Genomic DNA, 18247 nt, shown 5'->3' with positions numbered 1-18247 from the left:
CATAAATACAGTCAACTGATCTTTGACAAAGGAGCAAAGGTAATAAAACAGAGTAAAGATAGTCTTTTCAACAAATGGTGGCAGAACTGGACCTCCACATGCAAAAAAATGAATCTAAACACAGAACTTACACTCTTCACAAAAATTAATTCAAAATGATCACAGCTCTAAATATAAAATGCAAAACTATAAAAACTCCTAAAAGACAACAGGAATAAAATCTAGATGACCTTGGGTTTGGTGATGACTTTTTACAAACAACAACGAAGGCACAATCCATGAAAGAAATACTTGATAAGGTGGACTTCATTACAATTAAAAGCTTCTGCCCAAGAGAATGAGAAGACAAGCCACAAACTGGGAGAAAATCTTTGCAAAAGACCTATCTGATAAAGGACCATTTACTAAAATATACAGAGAATAAGAAAACAAACAACCTGATTTAAAAATAAGCAACAAAAGACCTAAACAGACACCTCATTAAAGAAAATATACAGACAACAAATAAGCATATGAAAAGATGTTCAACACCATATGTCATTAGGAAACTGCAAATTAAAAACAGTAAGAGTCTACTACACACCTATAAGAATGGTCAAAATCCAAAACACTGAAAACACCAAATGTTAGCAAGGATGTGGAAGAACAGGAACTCTCATTCATTGCTGATGGGAATGCAAAACTGGTACAGCCCCTTTGGAAGGCAGTTTGGTGATTTCTTACAAATCTAAACATACTCTTACCATACAATCCAGCAATCACTCTCCTTGGTATTTACCCAAATGAGAACTTATGTCCACACAAAAAACCGGCTTTATAGCAGCTTTATTCGTAATTGCCAAAACTTGGAAGCAATGAAGGCGTACTTCAAAAGGTGAACAGATAAACTGTGGTACATCCAGACAATGGCACATCAGTCAGCATTAAAAAGAAATGATCGGGCTTCCCTGGTGGCGCAGTGGTTAAGAATCCGCCTGCCAATGCAGGGGACACGGGTTCGAGCCCTAGCCCGGGAAGATCCCACATGCTGCGAACAACTAAGTCTGTGTGCCACAACTACTGAGCCTGCACTCTAGAGCTCACGTGCCTAGAGCCCGCGCTCCGCAACAAGAGAAGCCACCGCAATGAGAAGCCTGGGCACCACAGCAAAGAGTAGCCACCGCTCGCTGCAAAAAGAGAAAAGCCCAGGTGCAGCAACAAAGACCCAGTGCAGCCAAAAATAAAATAAATAAAATAAATAAATTTAAAAAAAAAAAAGAAAGAAAAGAAATGATCTACCAAGCCATGATAAAAACATGGAGAACCTTAAATGCATATTACTAAGTAAAAGAAGCCAATCTGAAAAGGCTACACACTGTATAATTTCAACTACATGCATTCTGGAAAAGGCAAAACTATGGAAACAGTAAAAAAGATCAGTGGTCGCCAGGAGTTAGAGGGGAGGGAGGGATGAATAGTTGCAACACAGTGGCTTTTTAGGGCAGTGAAACTATTCTGTATAATACTATAACGGGGGATATGTGTCATTTATACATTTATCCAAACCCACGGAATGCACAACACCAAGAGTGAACTCTAATATAAACTATGGACTTCGGGTGATGATGATGTGTCAATGTAGGTTAATCAACTGTTACAAATGTACCCACTCTGGTGCAGTATGCTAATACTGGGGAAGGGTATTCATGTGCGGGGCCAGGGGGTATATGGGAATTCTCTGTACTTTTTGCTCAATTTTGCTGTGAACCTAAAAGTGCTCTAAAAAAATAAAGTCTATCTAAAATATGTGTGTTTAAAAAAAAATTAAAAAATAAAAAATAAAATAAAATATGTGTGTTTATGTGTATAAAAGTCAAACAAACAAAATCACAATGTTTTATGACAGGTTTATTAATGTTTGAACCCTTATTTTTTAAACTGTAAATTTCTCTTTTGCTTTCTGAAGCACACAAGTCCATGAGAACATGGATAAATTCTCCTCTAGATTTTCTTCAGCCTGGTAGGTTTTTTTTTTGGTAGATGTTCTTTATCAAGTTGAAGGAGTTCCCCTCTGTTATTAGGTACTTAAGAGAAATATCAGTCAAACATATGAGGCAAATGACAAATCACTGTGGGATCTGACCATTCAAAAACTGAGCTTAAAGAACCATCATATATAATACTACACTTTAACTTTTCTGTTACACAAATATGAATCATGTAAACCTTGAGGCTGGAGAGCAGAAATGAGTCAACAGTCTATTATCAACAAAGATAACAAAAAAATTCCCATACCTCAACTATCAAGAGTTTTGTCCATATGAAAAACAAACTCACACACTTAAAATCTGAAAATACATTACTTCTGAAAGCATATTGGTACTTTATAGAATCAATTTTCCAACTACACTAAGTTCCAAGCACTGTTCATCCATATACACATTATTTTCCTAATAAGTAGGAATCTGCTTTTGATTTTATATGCATCCCATATGATTTTGATATAGGATCCTGAGAAATGCTGGAGAGCAGACTTCTTTCCCATCATTTAGTTGTATACGAAGTTAAGATAATTGCTAAGAGCATGGACTCCACAAAAATTGTGTAAGTTTGAATCACAGCTCTACTTCTTGCTAGATGTGTGATGATCTTGGGCACAATATAGAGCCTATCAAATCTAATTTCCTCATTTATAAAATGAGGATAACAATAGTGCCCATCTCAGAAGTCTGGTAGATAAAATGAGATAGTGCAAATCTTAGTAAATAGTATAGACAATAAAATGCTAGTTATTATTTATTATCAAACTAAACAAATGTTTTTCTGACAACACATTTTTGTATAACACATCGTTGTTTATCACTACATGTGTAAAGGAGACTTGACTATTCATCTTTAAAAATGACAATAAAATAACTTGCATGCCTGTTAACAGTTTAGCATATTTAAAAGCAAAAATTATTTTTAAAGTGCAGTTTGATAAAAAGCATAATAAACCACTTACTGATATCTATTCTTTGTTCAATCGGCAAAGGACTGACTCGGCTAATAAGTTTTGAAAGACATGTTGCTGCAAGGAGTTGAGCATAGGATGTCTGTAAAGAAATATAAATTTTAATAGATTAATCAAAATACTATGATAAGGGGACTTCCCTGGTGGAGGAGTGGTTAAGAATCTGCCTGCCAATGCAGGGGACATGGGTTCGATCCCTGGTACGGGAAGATCCCACATGCCGTGGAGCAACTAAGTCCATGTGCCACAACTACTGAGCCTGCGCCCTAGAGCCAGCGAGCCACAACTAGTAAGCCTGCATGCTCCAGGGCCCACGTGCTGCCGCTACTGAAGCCCGCGCACCTAGAGCCCGTGCTCCACAACATGAGAAGCCACCCAGCTCGCCGCAACTAGAGAAAGCCCGCGCGCAACAACAAAGACCCAATGCAGCCAAAAAAAAATACTATGATAGGAACTTTTCCTAAGCAATATTGGGAATTTTTCTGGTTTTCCAAACTGGCAGATTTACAAGGGATAAAATGCACACACACACACACACACACACACACACACTCACATAAAATCCCTCATAAGGGTGGGGCAGTTGAGGAAGGTATAGGTAGCCTTTTCAAACGGCAAGCAGTCGAGAGGAAAAAAATGATTATGAGCAAGTCCAAATAAAATACACTTACCATGTCTACATAGTCCTGCATGTTCTGCCCTCTGATTATCTCTTCAAATTCATCTGGTTCCACTCTTTGCTATCCTCTGACCACAACAGCCCTCTTTCAGTTCCTTTCAATGCCTTTCCCACCCTGATCTCCCCACTCCTTCAGATCCATGCTGGTTGTATTCACTCTGACCACCAATTGTCTTAACTTAATAGCGTACTCAATCCTTCAAAATCTGATTCAGTTATTCACTCTACCCCTAGCAATCTCTTGTAAAGATAGTCCTATTTTTTTTTCTCTAGACCAGAGGTCAGCAAACTAAGGCCTGTGGACCAAATCCAGCCTGTTTTTGCAAGGCCCATGAGCTATGTATGGATTTTACTATTTTAAACAGTTGGGAAAAAAATCAAAATAATAATATTTTGTGACATGTGAAAAGTACATGAAATCCAAATTTCAGTGTCCATAAATAAAGTTTATTAGAACACAGCCACACGCACATAGTCTGCTTTCAGACTGTGACAGCAGAGTCAAATAGTTAACACAGCATATGGCACTCACTGCCTCCTACTGCTGCTCAGTGCACTATAAACCACAATGATGTACTTACTAACTTCACAGCACCGAGTGCCATAAGTATCACCACGACATGACACGCACCTTATATTATTACCAGTGCATATCTGTTATGTCAAAACAAGAAAAGATAGAAAGGCACTTCAAATGTCTAACTTTTAAGGCACAGTGGAATGTGGATCATTTTGTTATTGAATCAGATAGCAAAGCAATGTGCTTTTTATGCAATTGTACTATAGCTGTCCTAAAAGAATACAACATATGTTGACCATATCATACCAAGCACTCGTGTCAGTATTCCTAACTCACAGGTAATCAATAGTCAGAAAAAAGGAGAAAATTTAAGACAGAATATCTATAACAGTGAAATTTCTCCACAAAAAAATAAAGTGAGGCTGCAACCAAAGTTAGGTTTTGAAATAGCTCATTTGTTAGCCAAGTAAGGAAAGTCACTTACCAACAGAGAGTTAATTAAATCACCATTATTTTATTGCAGTAGCCAAAGTTACACATGCAGAGAACATAAACTTCAGACTACTAGCCTTTCAGAGAGAATAAGGCCCAGATAGTTGAAGATACTAGAGCAACATCAAAATTCAATTTCAAACCAGGCGAATGATCTGGAGGTTCTCCCTAGTTCTTGATGAGTTACAGATGTTACCAACATGTACTGCTCATACTGTTACCGACATTATCTGTTTATTCCAGAAGTCAATGCTAAATTTGAAGTGAATAAAGAATTAATCTCGGGCTTCCTTGGTGGCGCAGTGGTTGAGAGTCTGCCTGCCGGTGCGGGGGACATGGGTTCGAGCCCTGGTCTGGGGGATCCCGCATGCCGCGGAGCAACTAGGCCCGTGAGCCACAACTGCTGAGCCTGCGCGTCTGGAGCCTGTGCTCCGCAACAAGAGAGGCCACGATAGTGAGAGGCCCGCGCACCGCGATGGGGAGTGGCCCTCGCTTGCCGCAACTGGAGAAAGCCCTCGCACAGAAACGAAGACCCAACACAGCCAAAAATAAATAAATAAATAATTAAAAAAAAAAAAGAATTAATCTCTATGAAGAGTCTGCACGCAATTACTGGTCAGAATATTTTGAAAGAAGTTGAGAAAATACTAATTCTGTACAACCTGAAGTAGTTGCTAAAATGTGCCACAAGTGGTGGTAAAAAGAAAAGACTTAAGTGGACAAATTTACAAAGCTTGTAAAAATGTAAGAGACTAAAGTCTGTGGTTATTCATTTTATTATTCATCAGTAGGTACTTTGTAGTAAATATTTGAATCTATCATGTGTTAATGAATCAGTAGTGTTAACAGTGGACTTCAGGGACTTCCCTGGCGGTCCAGTGCTTAAGACTTCGCCTTCCAGGGACTTCCCTGGTGGTGCAGTGGTTATGAATCCACCTGCCAATGCAGGGGACACGGTTCAAGTCCTGGTCTGGGAAGATCCCACATGCCACAGAGCAACTAAGCCCGTGCACCAAAACTACTGAACCTGTGCTCTAGAGCCCGCGAGCCACAACTACTGAGCCCACGTGCCACAACTACTGAAGCCCGCGCACCTAGAGCCCATGCTCCGCAAGAAGAGAAGCCACCGCAATGAGAAGCCTGCGCACCACAATGAAGAATAGCCCCCACTCGCCGCAACTAGACAAAGCCCGTGCGCAGCAACGAAGACCCAATGCAGCCAAAACTAAATTAATTAATTAATTTAAAAAAAAAAAAAAGACTTCGCCTTCCAATGCAGGGGGTGCGGGTTCAGTCCCTGGTCGGGGAGCTAAGATCCCACATGCCTTGCGGCCAAAAAACCAGAACATAAAACAGAAACAATATTGTAACAAATTCAGCAAAGACTTTAAAAATGGTCCACATCAAAAAAAAAATCTAAAAACAAAACAAAAAAACAGTGGACTTCAATTCACTTTTATGAATTCATCTTCAGTTCTGGAAATTTCTGTCAGAAATAGAAGCTGAAAATTCTGACTTGCCCCACTGCACAGTAGTTCAATAGCTTGGCAGTGGTAAAGTTTTACTGCAATTTTTTCTTGCTCAGGACTGAGACGGAAATTTTTCTGAATGAGAAGAACCATTTTTATCCACTATTGTTGAATATTAAATAGCTTTTGAAGTTAGTTTTTGCTTCAAACTTGATAATGTCTTTTAATGAATTCAACCTAAAGTTACAAAATTGTCTAAAAGGCAAACAGTGCTTAGTACTAATGTGAAACTTATAATGCAATAAAGTTAATCTAATCACAACTAACACTGATTGAATCACAAGTAATATCAAGCTGCTTTATATACTTTCCACACGTCAAATATTAAAACAAGTAGCAAGATCTCTATTGCTGAGTATATTTTCTGAGCTCAAACTATGTTCCAGCAGCACTTTTTTTCAGACCTTGTTGCAAATGCAAAGGAAATTTCCATATTTCAAAATCCATTTAACTGAGCAATTGAGGAGCCTCCACCTAACCTTCAATTGGAAGTGATTAATCTAGAACGTAATGATATCCTAAAAGACAAATATCAAGAGAAGTTTTAATAGAACTCTATACATGCCTTCTAAGTGATGAATATGCTTAATTAAAATCATATGCTCATCAGCTGATATCAACATTTGGTAGTACCTATCTGTGTGAAGAGACATTTCCAAAGATGAAATTTGTTAAATCTCATTACCGATCAGTATTAACATATGAACATTTGTAATCAATGCTAATGATAGGAAATACTAACTCTGAACCTCAGTTAAGCAAAATGTCATCCCCAAAAGAATAATTCCATTCTTTTCATCAGTAGACTTATACTACAGAAAAACTGTACTCAATTATTATATTTTAAAATTCATAAATAAAACTTTGTGGAAATTTGTTTTCTCTCTTCTAATAGATATATTTACAAAACATCCTTGATTTTGCCTCTTGGCCCACAAAGTCTAAAATATTTACAATCTGGCCCTTTACAGAAAAAGTTTGCCCACCTCTGCTCTATAGATCCTACAGTTCCCTACTGTAGTGCTTACCATATCATTCCATAGCTCTTTAATTTATAGTGATACATCTATGCCTTCCCAACTAAACTATGAGTTACTTTAATGCTTGTAAATAAAGCAGGTAGGTAGTACAGTGCCTGGTTTTACATTTAAATACTTGCTAAATGATGTTGAATGAATGGCTATGAATCTCTAGAAGAGAGGCAGGCAAATGAATCTCTAGAAGAGAGGCAGGCAAGAAGTAATCAGCATTCCTCTGAATCATTCCTTCACATTTCAAAGTTAATTACAATCTGCCTCTCCCACCTAGATTTTTAATTCCAACTTTCTAAAAATATAACTTTTGCCACTGGTAGAAGACATAAAAAGGGGCCAAGAGGAATCAAGAATGTATTTTGATTCATGCCTATTTTCACCTCCTGGGCTCTTCCCTAAGTTTTCTTTCCAGGCTTTCCAATTCCTTAACAGTGAAATAAACTACAGTAAAAAGACATATGGTAATACCTATCAGTTAACCTATATTGCTAACCTACATGCATTCATTAACCAGTGTTAATATACCTACTGATCTTTCATTGTTAATTGCTGTTATCAGATACTTACTGTTCCTTGTTCTAATAAAAGTTGACACTTGCTGAGACATTCTGGGCTGTCAATAAGTTCCAGGAGTGCTTTCTCAGCCTCTATTCTTTGTGTAAGATCAGTCCCTATGTAGAGATGAGTACATAATACTTCCAATTCAGCCAAACTCTTAAGAAGGAAAAAAAAAAAAATTAACATTTTACTTGAGTGAAAAAAAATAAGGTAAATATATTAATCACAGGAAACAAGGGATGCAAATATCATGTGCGTATTCATCAAATCAATAAATGCTTATTGAGCTACAACTACTTACTAGGGGTCACAGTGGTGAACAAAAAAAGGCAAATCTCCTACCTCTAAATTATTTAAATTGATAGTTCTGTGATGGAAAAGTAAGAGTACAGAAAGAGGAGGACTTGTCTAATCCAGGGGGTTTAAAAAGGCTGGCCTAAAGTATATAGTAACATTTATGCTGACCTGAAAGGGTAAGCCATATGAAAAAGACTAGACAGCAGTTCAGGCAAAGAAACAGCATTTACCAGAGGCCAGAATAGAGCTTAATCATTTCAAGGCATTAAAAGGTCAGTATGAATGGTAGACAGACAGCCAGGAGGAGTTGCCAAAAGAAGCTAAAGAGATGGGTAAGGGGAATTATCATGTGCAAGTTGCAGACATCATGCCAATTTACATTCTTTTTCAGATTATAAGAACTTCAATGGTTCCATCTATATAAAAGAAAAGATATAAATATATGCTGATGTGGGTCTTCAGAACTAATGACTCATAGTGCTGCAGGTGAACTATGGCATGATTCTCAGGAACTATGACTTGACCCCATGTTACTTATAGCAGTGTAATAACTAGCTATCATCTTGTAGGCTGTATATTTTACAGATATAAAGAATAATTCATTCTGGCTATCATCAGAAAGAACACAAATAACAAATGTTGGCAAGGATGTGGAGAAAAGGGAACTCTCATACACTGTTGGTGGGAATGTAAAGTGGTGCAGCCACTGTGGAAAACAGTATGGAGGTTCCTCAAAAAACTAAAAGGAGAACTACCTTACGACCCAGCAATTCCACTCCTGGGTATATATCCAAAAAAAAAAAAAAAAAAAAAACCACCAAAAACACTAATTCAAAAAGATACATGTGCCCCAATAGTCATAGCAACATTATTTACAATTGCCAAGATATGGAAGAAACCTAAGTGTCCATCAACAGATGAATGGATCAAGAAGATGTGGTATATATATATACAATGGAATATCCCTCAACCATAAAAAAGAATGAAATTTTGCCACTTGCAGTAACATGGATGGACTTGGAGGGCAATACGCTAAGTGAAATAAGTCATACAGAGAAAGACAAATACTGTATGATACCACTTATATGAGGAATCTAAAAAATACAACATACTAGTGAATATAACAAAAAAGAAACAGACTCACAGATACAGAGAACAAAGCAGTGGTTACCTGTGGTGTGGAGAGAGGTAATATAGGGGTGGGGGAGTGGGAGGTACAAATTCTTGGGTGTAAGGCTACAATGGTATGTTGTACAACACAGGGAATATAGCCAATATTTTATAATAACTGTAAGTGAAGTGTAATCTTTAAAAAATTGTATTAAAAATATATAGGGAGGACAAACAAGCCAATTTTAAAAATAAAAATAAAAAAGAATAATTCATTCTGTTTATAAATATAATCTAATCTGAAGATATAGGACACGTGGATAAAATGTGAAAGAAAAAATTCTAAATGAGTTCAGTATTCCTCTCAGCTTCAGAGAATTTTTGTTAAAGGTATCTTACTAAAACTACTTCAGTTTGAACTTAGAGAATTATTCTTTGGAGGACAAAAAAAAACTGGCACAGATTTCAACATCAGGTGGGCATATGAAGGTAATGGGATATTCATAAAGAAATACTATTTTTTATCCTTTTCTGACCTGAATTTTTATGTGGCAGCCTTACAGCTACACTAGTCTAAACATTCCGTCAAATGCATATATCTTTGCCTAACAGGAATACATAAGAAACACTGAAATGAAACCTCCTCTAGCTCCCTTTATTCTTTTTACTTCTCTCTCCTTAGTTTCTTTATGGCATTTTCCACTTCTCTATCCAGCTCAGAGCCCAACATCTCAGACTAGGGAATTTTTTGCTAGAGCAAAAATAAAAGTACAAAAGAAAGGTTTCAAAAGGATAAAGTAGGATAAAGGACGGCAAAAATGAACCACATTTTAAACATTTCCTCTACCTAGATTGGCCCAAGAAGCCCTCGGAGTGCTACTACATACTGTTCATCATATTAAAATGCATAGAAAATTTATGGTTCATGAATACATATGAATTCCCATATTTCCTCCAAGGGTAAGAAACACAAAAATGAAAAGAGTTACCTTTTTCCCTCTCGTGACTCATGATCAACCTCAGAAATCTTTTCCTTCATCTAATAAATTTGAAGGGCTAAATTTTAGAGCTGATAATACCCAGAATAATTTAATGATAAACTGATCCTGCTGTCATGCATTCATCTAGGCCTACGAGTCTCTGAAGAAGTAGACTTTTTGAGTATAAAAAAGAACGAAGCCAGAAATACTGAGAAAACCTAACTGCTGAAAAACAAAAGGTCAGCTGAGAGGATTAAATGAGTTAGGGCCACATAACTTCTGGCACACATTACACACTATAAACGTTAGTTGTTTATTATTAGTATCACCTAATAAGAATATTGTAATAGGTGGAATTGTATCCTCCTAAAAGATATATCCAAGTCCTAACCACCAGTACCTTTGAATTATTTGGAAATAGCGTCTTTGCAAATCCTTAATTAAGGATCTAGGGATGAGATCATCCTGGATTTAGGGTGGGCTCTAAATCTAATGATTGATAAGAGAGAGGGACATTTGAGATGCAGAGACACAAGAGAAAAGGTCATACAAAGGAGGCAAAGATTGGAGTGATGCATCTACAAGCCAATGGACCATGGACTGCAAGCAGCTATCAGAAACCAGGGACAAAGCATAGAACAGTTTCTCCCTCAAGGCCTCCAAGAAGAGACTAACCCTGTCAGCACATTAATTTCAGACTCTGGCCTCCATTAAGTATAAAAGAATAAATTTTCTGGGACTTCCCTGGTGGTCCAGTAGTAAAGAATCCACCTTCCAATGCAGGGGACATGGGTTTGATCCCTGGTCGGGGAACTAAGATCCCACAGGCTGCGGGTCAACTAAGCCCGAGCACCACAACTACAGAGCCCACGCACCCTGGAGCTTGCACACCACAACTAGAGAGAGAAAACCTGCACGCCACAACTAGAGAGAAGCCTGCAAGCTGCAATGAGATCCCGCATGCTGCAACTAAGGCCCGACGCAGCCCCAAAAATAAAGAAAATAATAATAAATAAAATAAAATAAAAATATAAAACTAAAATAGCTTCTAAAAAAAAAAAGAATAAATTTTCGTTGTTTTAACCCACCCAGTTTGTGGTAATTTGTCACAACAGCCCCAAGAAACTAACACAAACATTAATATTAATCAATTCAGTGGTACCTAAGTAAATCTATTTGGAAAGATTCTGAAAAAGTTCTGGAATTTTGTCTTTTTTGCTATACTGATTTAGTGAACTCCAACAGAGAACAAGTCTGAAATGTATTTAAAAAGTATTTGTTTACAACAATGTCCCAAATGTCTTTCAAATTATTAACCACCGAAAGGCAGTGCAAGATAAAAAAGGTTTGAACTTTCTCTTAAGAAAGACTGAAACAAAGTGGAAAAAATTAAGTTATTCTTTCACTGTAATGATAACTATTAAATAAATGCCTGGCATACTATTGATAAATCTTTTTAGAGAAAAGGATACATACACAAAGATCCTTACCCTGTTGGAAAAGCATTATCTAAACACTTCAAGTAGTTAAACTTGTGATGACTGCTGAGTGACCAAGCAATCTTCTGATTAGCATTTGATTTTCCAGAAAATCTGTCTATAAAGAGAGACTATTTTTCATAGTGAACTGATAAACTGCATCTTAGTTTTATAAACTGATGTCTGAGAATATGGTTAACATAAGAATGCCTCAGAGAAATGGATCCCTTCTCAACTTGTTGACAAATAGGGTTTGAGTTATTAAAGCTTCTACATGGCTTCATATCACCATAAGAAGCCCATATAAATAAATAACAGGTAAAACAAGTAGAATTGGATATCACCTAACTCCCATCGATAAACCAAACATAAACAGACAGCACCCAACTTCCATAGCCTAGGAGACAATGACATAATCCTGCCTACAGTCTAAATATCTTCCAAGTTATTCTGGACTCATTTCTGCACTTTGCACTTGACATACAATTAACCAGTAAATGATGTGACTTCTTTCTATACAGTAATTCCCATCATGTATCCATCAACAGGTAAATGCCTAGTAAAAGAAGCAAGACAAAAAGAGTATATATTGTATGGTTCTATAGTAAAAGAAAGCAGATCAGTGGTTTCAGGCTATGGGGGGAGGAGAGAGTGGGAGGAAAGGACAGGGAAGCAGCAAGGGGGGATTACAAAGGAGCATAAGGAAACTTTGGGGGGCTGATAGATATGGTCATTATCTTGTTTTCTGAGATGGTTTCACAGTTAATATACTTATGTCAAACTTCATCCAAAAGGACATTTTAAGTATGTACAGTTTATTATTTGTCAATTATACCTCAAGAAAGCTGGGAAAAAATGAAGGTTTTTTGTCCTAGGGAAAAATGTCCCCTAATAATAAAACAATAAATCGATGAACCACAAAAAATTCCCAGCTCAATTAAATTTAAACTCCTTTCTACTACTTCCCTGTATCTTTCCTGCCTTCTGGAATTAAGCTTCTTGACTACCATTAATAGAAAGTGTCTTTATCTTAAAGTTACTCATTTTCCATAAACTCTTTGTTTTTTCCTCCCTTTACTACCTTTTCCTGAGCATACCTGAGGGCTTATTTCTGGGCCTCTCAGTACTCTTCCTTCTACAATGAATTGGATATTTGTTTTAGTGCTTTATAGGTTTACAAAAGTATTTCCATCTTCTATTTTTTAAACCAATTCTAAAAAGTAGACTCCTGTAAAGTACATATTTTTAGCACACCCGTTTTATAGACAAAAAAAAGAACTGAGGCTGAGAGATCAAATACATATATATACACACATATATATATCTACACACACACACACACATATGTTGCTCAAGATAAGAGTAAATGGTCAATTCTGAGCCACACACAAATCTGTGGGCCCCAAGCACATGTTGTCTCCTCAGCACCTTGCCACCTTACCACCCTTTACTTCAGTCATCATGTACCTGCAGGTGATGTCCTAGTCCACACTTTCAACTGTCTATTCACCACCTTTATATTTATCTACAAACTTCTTCTTCTTGGAAATCCAGAAAGATGTTGAAAACAGCCCCAAAATGTCAGGAACTGAATTGAACATATTTCCCACAGATTTTCACATCAAGTGTCCCTTTGTTTTCAGTGGTTTCAGAGGTGTAGACCAGAATCTAGACTTACAATCTTGATGTTATCTTTTACTTTTCCTTCTCCTTAGTCCCTCCTATATAGTTAAGAGTTTGGCCTTCCCCAAAGAAAAAGTCTGGTCTTTGCCCTCAGATTCTGGGAGGTAATCTACGTCTATGATAGGAATGTTTTTGTTCAGGGCGGGGCTGGGGGTGGGGGGGGGTGTAGCAGACCACACCCCATAGTCGTAAATTGGTGGCTGGCCACACCAAAGACCAACCGTGTGTTTTAGGGTGGGGACTTCAGATTGCTCAGTATCATCTGACCTAAAGACTGAGCTCAATCATGTGGCAACCGACCAGTCAATCAATGACTACATAAAGAAGCCCCAATAAAAACTCCAGAACTCAAAGCTCAGGTGCACTTCCCCGGTTTGCAATACTTGGTGCTTACTACCACACATATATGCTGGGAGACTAACATGTCCTGAGGACAACAAAAGCTTTGTTTGAGAACCTTCCCAGATTCTGCCTTATGTATCTCTTCTTTAATCAGTTTTAATCTTCGTACTTTCCTGATAATAAACTGAGTATGATAGCTTTCAGTGAATTCTGTGAGTTCTTCTGTTAAACTATCAAACCTGAGAGTGGTACTGGGAACCCCCCAAATATGCAGGTGGTGGCAGAAGTGAGAACAGTCTTGCGAACTGTGCCCTCAAACCTCGCGGTTTGGCTAATTCCAGGTACCTACCTAATTTATCACAAAGTCCTACCAATTCTTTTAAAATAAAGACTCAGACTCAACACCTCTACATGATATTCATAGACAGTAGACCAATAGAAGAGTATTTTCCAACTGTGGGCTACAGTGCCCAGGATTTCTTTAGGGGCTTCTTTGGGAATCAGAGTGGAAGCTTTGGAATCTGTCCAATTACTTATTAAGTGACCTCAAGCAAATTACTTAAGTTTTCTAAACCTCACTTTTGAAACTGCAGGTAGTAATATCCACCATCTAAAATAATTGTGAAGATTAAGACAGAAAAGACGAGAGAAAGCTTAATCCAGCTCCTGGCACACAGCAGATCTACACAAATTGTAAATAATCTCTTCAGTTAATTATAAAACACCACATTGGTCTACTGTCTATAGTTTCTCCCATTCAACTCCATACAGGATGATCTTTTCCAAACCCCTTTCTCATCATGTTACCATCGTATTCAACTATAATAGTTCACAATCACATCTAGATCATATCAGGTAGCCTGGCTGGCTATTAAGCATGACTATAGTCCCAGGTTCTGGAATAATCCTGAAAGCTAAAAAGATCGACCAAACTGCATCTCCTAAATTTTTCCTAATGTTATCTCTTGATTCTCATCAAGGTCCTTCTGTTAAATCTAAAGTGCCTACCTCCTACTTGGTCCCAGAAATATCTTTCCTCACTCTGTCCCTTACCCTCTAATCTGGACTGTCTCCTCTCAGATAATCCAGACCCATTTCTTCCTTTGGGACAGAGTACCCTAACCCACAGCTTCCTAACCAGAATGCATGTGCCTTGAATGGGTTATAGTATGTCAGGGACATTGATCCCCTTGTCCTCCAGGCAGTCAGGCTTTTGGTTATGAGCAGTTTACGTCAATGAACCACACAATTACCATTTTTTATGTATGCCATGATGTGAAAAAGATTGTGAAGCAGTGACCTAACTTCCCCTTACATAAATCCACTTATTTACTTATCAAAATGGTATAATTTTTCACTAACTACCCTGTTGGGTAGATGACAGTAAGATATTGGTATGAAAGAATGTGGAATCATGAGTTATTAAGACTACTCTAATTCTGTAGCCTTGGGCAAGTCACAATTGTTCTAAGACTCAGTGTCTTCAGGGATAAAATGTATATATGCACATAAGTAGGGGGACTGGCTCCAGGACACCCTGCAGATACCAAAACCCAAAGATGTTCATGTACCTTATATAAAATGGCATAGTATTTGCCTATAACCTCTATACATCTTCTCAAATACTTTAAATCATCTCTAGATTACTTATAATACCTAATACAATGTAAATGCTATGTAAATAATTGTAAATTCAATGTAAATGCTATGCAAATAGTTGTCAGTGTGCAGCAAATGGAAGTTTTTTGGAGCTTTCTGGAATTTTTAAAATATTTTCAATCTACAGTTGGTTGAATCCACGGATGCAAAACTCAGGGATACAGCAAGCCGACTGTATATGCACACCTCTCAAGCTAGTTGTGGGGCTGAACATCTACAACGAGCATGTGAAAATTCAAAATGCTAGGTACCAGTAATCATTAGTAATAAATGCTCCTTGAGTTAACTAGGTAACAATATGATCCATATGCTGAAAACAATTCAAACTGGGAAGGTTCAGAGCTTAATTCTGGCCCCCCAGTCATCAGGTCTTTTATTTGTCCAACTCCACTTTTAAGCTTCCCAGAACTGCTGTGAAATACATTCCTAGCAAACCGATTTAGGTAGTTTTGGCATTAGCAGCTAATTTTTCCACCACTACCTAAGTATGAAGAAATCTTCCAGGCTGGGTAATTTACTATTATGCATCATCTTTCCAAGCCTGAAACCGTTCCAAACTTCCACCATAGTTTCTTTTTTTTTTTTTTTTTTGGCTGTGCTGGGTCTTTGATGCGGTGCATGGGCTTAGTTGCATGTGGGATCTTCGTTCCCTAACCAGGGATCAAACCTGCATCCCCTGCATTGGAAGGCAGATTCTTAACCACTGGACCGTCAGGGAAATCCCCAAAACTTCCACCACAGTTTTTAATTGCCCTCAAGATTTACACCTGAATTATGAACATCTGTTTACCTATTTACAATCCCAAAGTCCTCCCTGTGAAATTCCTCCTGTGAAGATTTCCAAAGGGCATATTTACTAAAGTGGTAATAAATAACATTATTTTGACCTGGAGACCCTTAGAAATGGCAAGGAGTCAAAAGGTAATGTGTCAGGCTTACTACCTCCTGAGTTGTCAATTACTTGATAGGAGAGTGGCTGGTTGAAAAGAAAAGACCCTTTGGAAGAATCAATAATTAAGTAATGAGTCACTGTAGTCACAGGGGCTCCAAAGAAATCTACAAAGCGTTGGGACACTTAGATACACTGTCACCATATTATGAGATTGCTTACCTCTCCAAGGTCATCTCCTGCCTCCACAGGCTTCCCTGCTCCCTTCCCTTTTATATGAACCTTAAGCTCCAGCCAAACCGAACTTCCTGCAGTGTGCCATGTTCTTCCACAACTCTTTGACTTGGCTCACACTGTCGTTTTGCCTCTATACCCTTCCCTTCCTCTTCGCCTGGCCAACTCCTACAATTCTTTCAGTATCCACTAGACTGCAAGTTTCCTGAGTGTACAAATCATAAAGTTTTGCTAGAGCTATATCTTAAGGGCCTAGCAAAGTAGGAACTACAATAAATTAGTGGATGAAGAGAAGCTCAAAAAAGCTTGCCTGAGAAGCACAGCAGCTCTGCCTCACTCCTTCCCAACACACACACACACGGTTGACTGCCCCTTTTCAATGTTCCTATGATATCCTGTGATTAATTCTATCATATCATTTTTCACATGTACTATAATTATCCGTGAATTCCATGAGGGCAAGTATGGTAAGATGACGTAATCCTTTATCCCAGAACTTTGCACCGTGCATGAGACACGTGGGGGGCGGGGGGAAGCTCTATAAATGTTTGTTGTATGAATAACTGGATGCATATGCTAGAGTGCCCGAGAATACGTTAGCCTTCCTCCAGCCCGCGTCCCATCCAGACCATCTCTGCGCTCCTAGCGCGCGTCCTGCCCCCGTTTCCTCCTCCAATGAAGCTGCTGCAGAGCCCTCCTTCGCAACTCCCCATATACACAGCCCCTGGCCGCTCTGGCCAATTAAAGTCCAACTGCTGCGCCCTCCATCGGCGGACCCAGGTCCCCTTCTCGAGCTCCGTACGAACTGTGTGGAGGCAGACGATGGGACCGCGGCCCACGACGCGGCGGGAAGGCTGGTCCGGCCGGGCTCCCACCTGCTAGGGCGCCGCCGAAGCCTCCGTGCGCGCCGTGCGGCGGCACCGGGGAGAGTGGGCTCCCACGCCGCCGGTCCTCAGCATCCGCACCTCCCCCGAGGAGCGAGCTCCAGCCTGGCCCCTGCCCCTCCACCCGTCAACCCCAAGCTCTGCCTGCCCCTTCTTCGGGCCCGGGCCCGGGGTGTTCAGCCCAAGCCAGTGCGTGGGTCCCTGGCCGGGGACGGGGGTTGGGGCTCCGAGGCACCGGCCCGCGACCCCGCGGCCTCCGCCACCAGCCTCGGCCCTCAGTCTCCAGACCCCAGCGTCCCGCCGGGTTCCCGGGGCGGCTGACCGGAGGAGCGAGAACCCGCGGCGCAGAGCGCACTGACCTGAAAGTGCAGCGCCATCTTCCCGGGAGGCGGCGCCAGTCGGCGCCCCGAGCGCCCGAGGGGAGGGAGCGTAGGCGGGCGCCGCAGAAGCCCCAGCAGCCCGCTGGGTCCCTGCGCCACTCGCTAGCTCGCTCGTCGCCTCGGCCCAGCTGCCGTCGCGTTCGAAGCTCCGGACTGGGCGGGGCTGACGGGGCGGGAGGGGGTGACGGAGGCGGCGCGCGCGGGGCGGGCCCAAGAGGGGCGGGGCCGGGGGCCAGGAATCTCAACCGCCACCACCCCCACCACCCCTCCCCGTTCTCATGCTTCAACTGCCACAGGTGAGTCGTGACTTAAGACCTCCGGCCCTTGAGGCAACCACCATCACCCGACTGTCAGCCATGACCCCTGGCCTTACATCTCCCACAGACTCTCTTGACCTCTAACCCCTAGAGCATAGCTATTGCCCACGCCTTCTAACTCCCCCATCTCCACAACATTTCTTGTCCCCCAACACCCACTTGCCAATGACAGATCAGCCATAACCTTTGA

General features: G+C 39.9%; 1 protein-coding gene across 5 annotated transcripts in view; it reads right to left on the bottom strand.

Annotated features, from left to right (window-relative positions):
* The window catches only part of RANBP17 (RAN binding protein 17), a 311774-nt gene extending 293935 nt beyond the window's left edge, over nucleotides 1-17839 (bottom strand). For 3 of the 5 annotated variants that reach the window (XR_011073140.1, XM_068536342.1, XM_068536343.1), the window contains exons 1-3: nucleotides 17720-17839; nucleotides 7814-7960; nucleotides 2984-3074 (exon numbers count right to left, since the gene is read on the bottom strand). Coding sequence is in view for 4 of the 5 variants with exons in the window: in XM_068536342.1 (XP_068392443.1) it covers nucleotides 2984-3074; nucleotides 7814-7960; nucleotides 17720-17737 (256 nt within the window). In the remaining variant the exon portion in view is untranslated. The remainder of the gene's footprint in view (nucleotides 1-2983; nucleotides 3075-7813; nucleotides 7961-17719) is intronic. The other 2 variants (XM_068536346.1, XM_068536345.1) reach the window with 2 other exon arrangements.
* Nucleotides 17840-18247: the final 408 nt, after the last annotated feature.

Source organism: Eschrichtius robustus, chromosome 2 (genome assembly GCF_028021215.1).
Source record: "Eschrichtius robustus isolate mEscRob2 chromosome 2, mEscRob2.pri, whole genome shotgun sequence".
Lineage (NCBI taxonomy): Eukaryota > Metazoa > Chordata > Mammalia > Artiodactyla > Eschrichtiidae > Eschrichtius > Eschrichtius robustus.
This window is presented reverse-complemented; position numbering and strand designations above follow the sequence as displayed.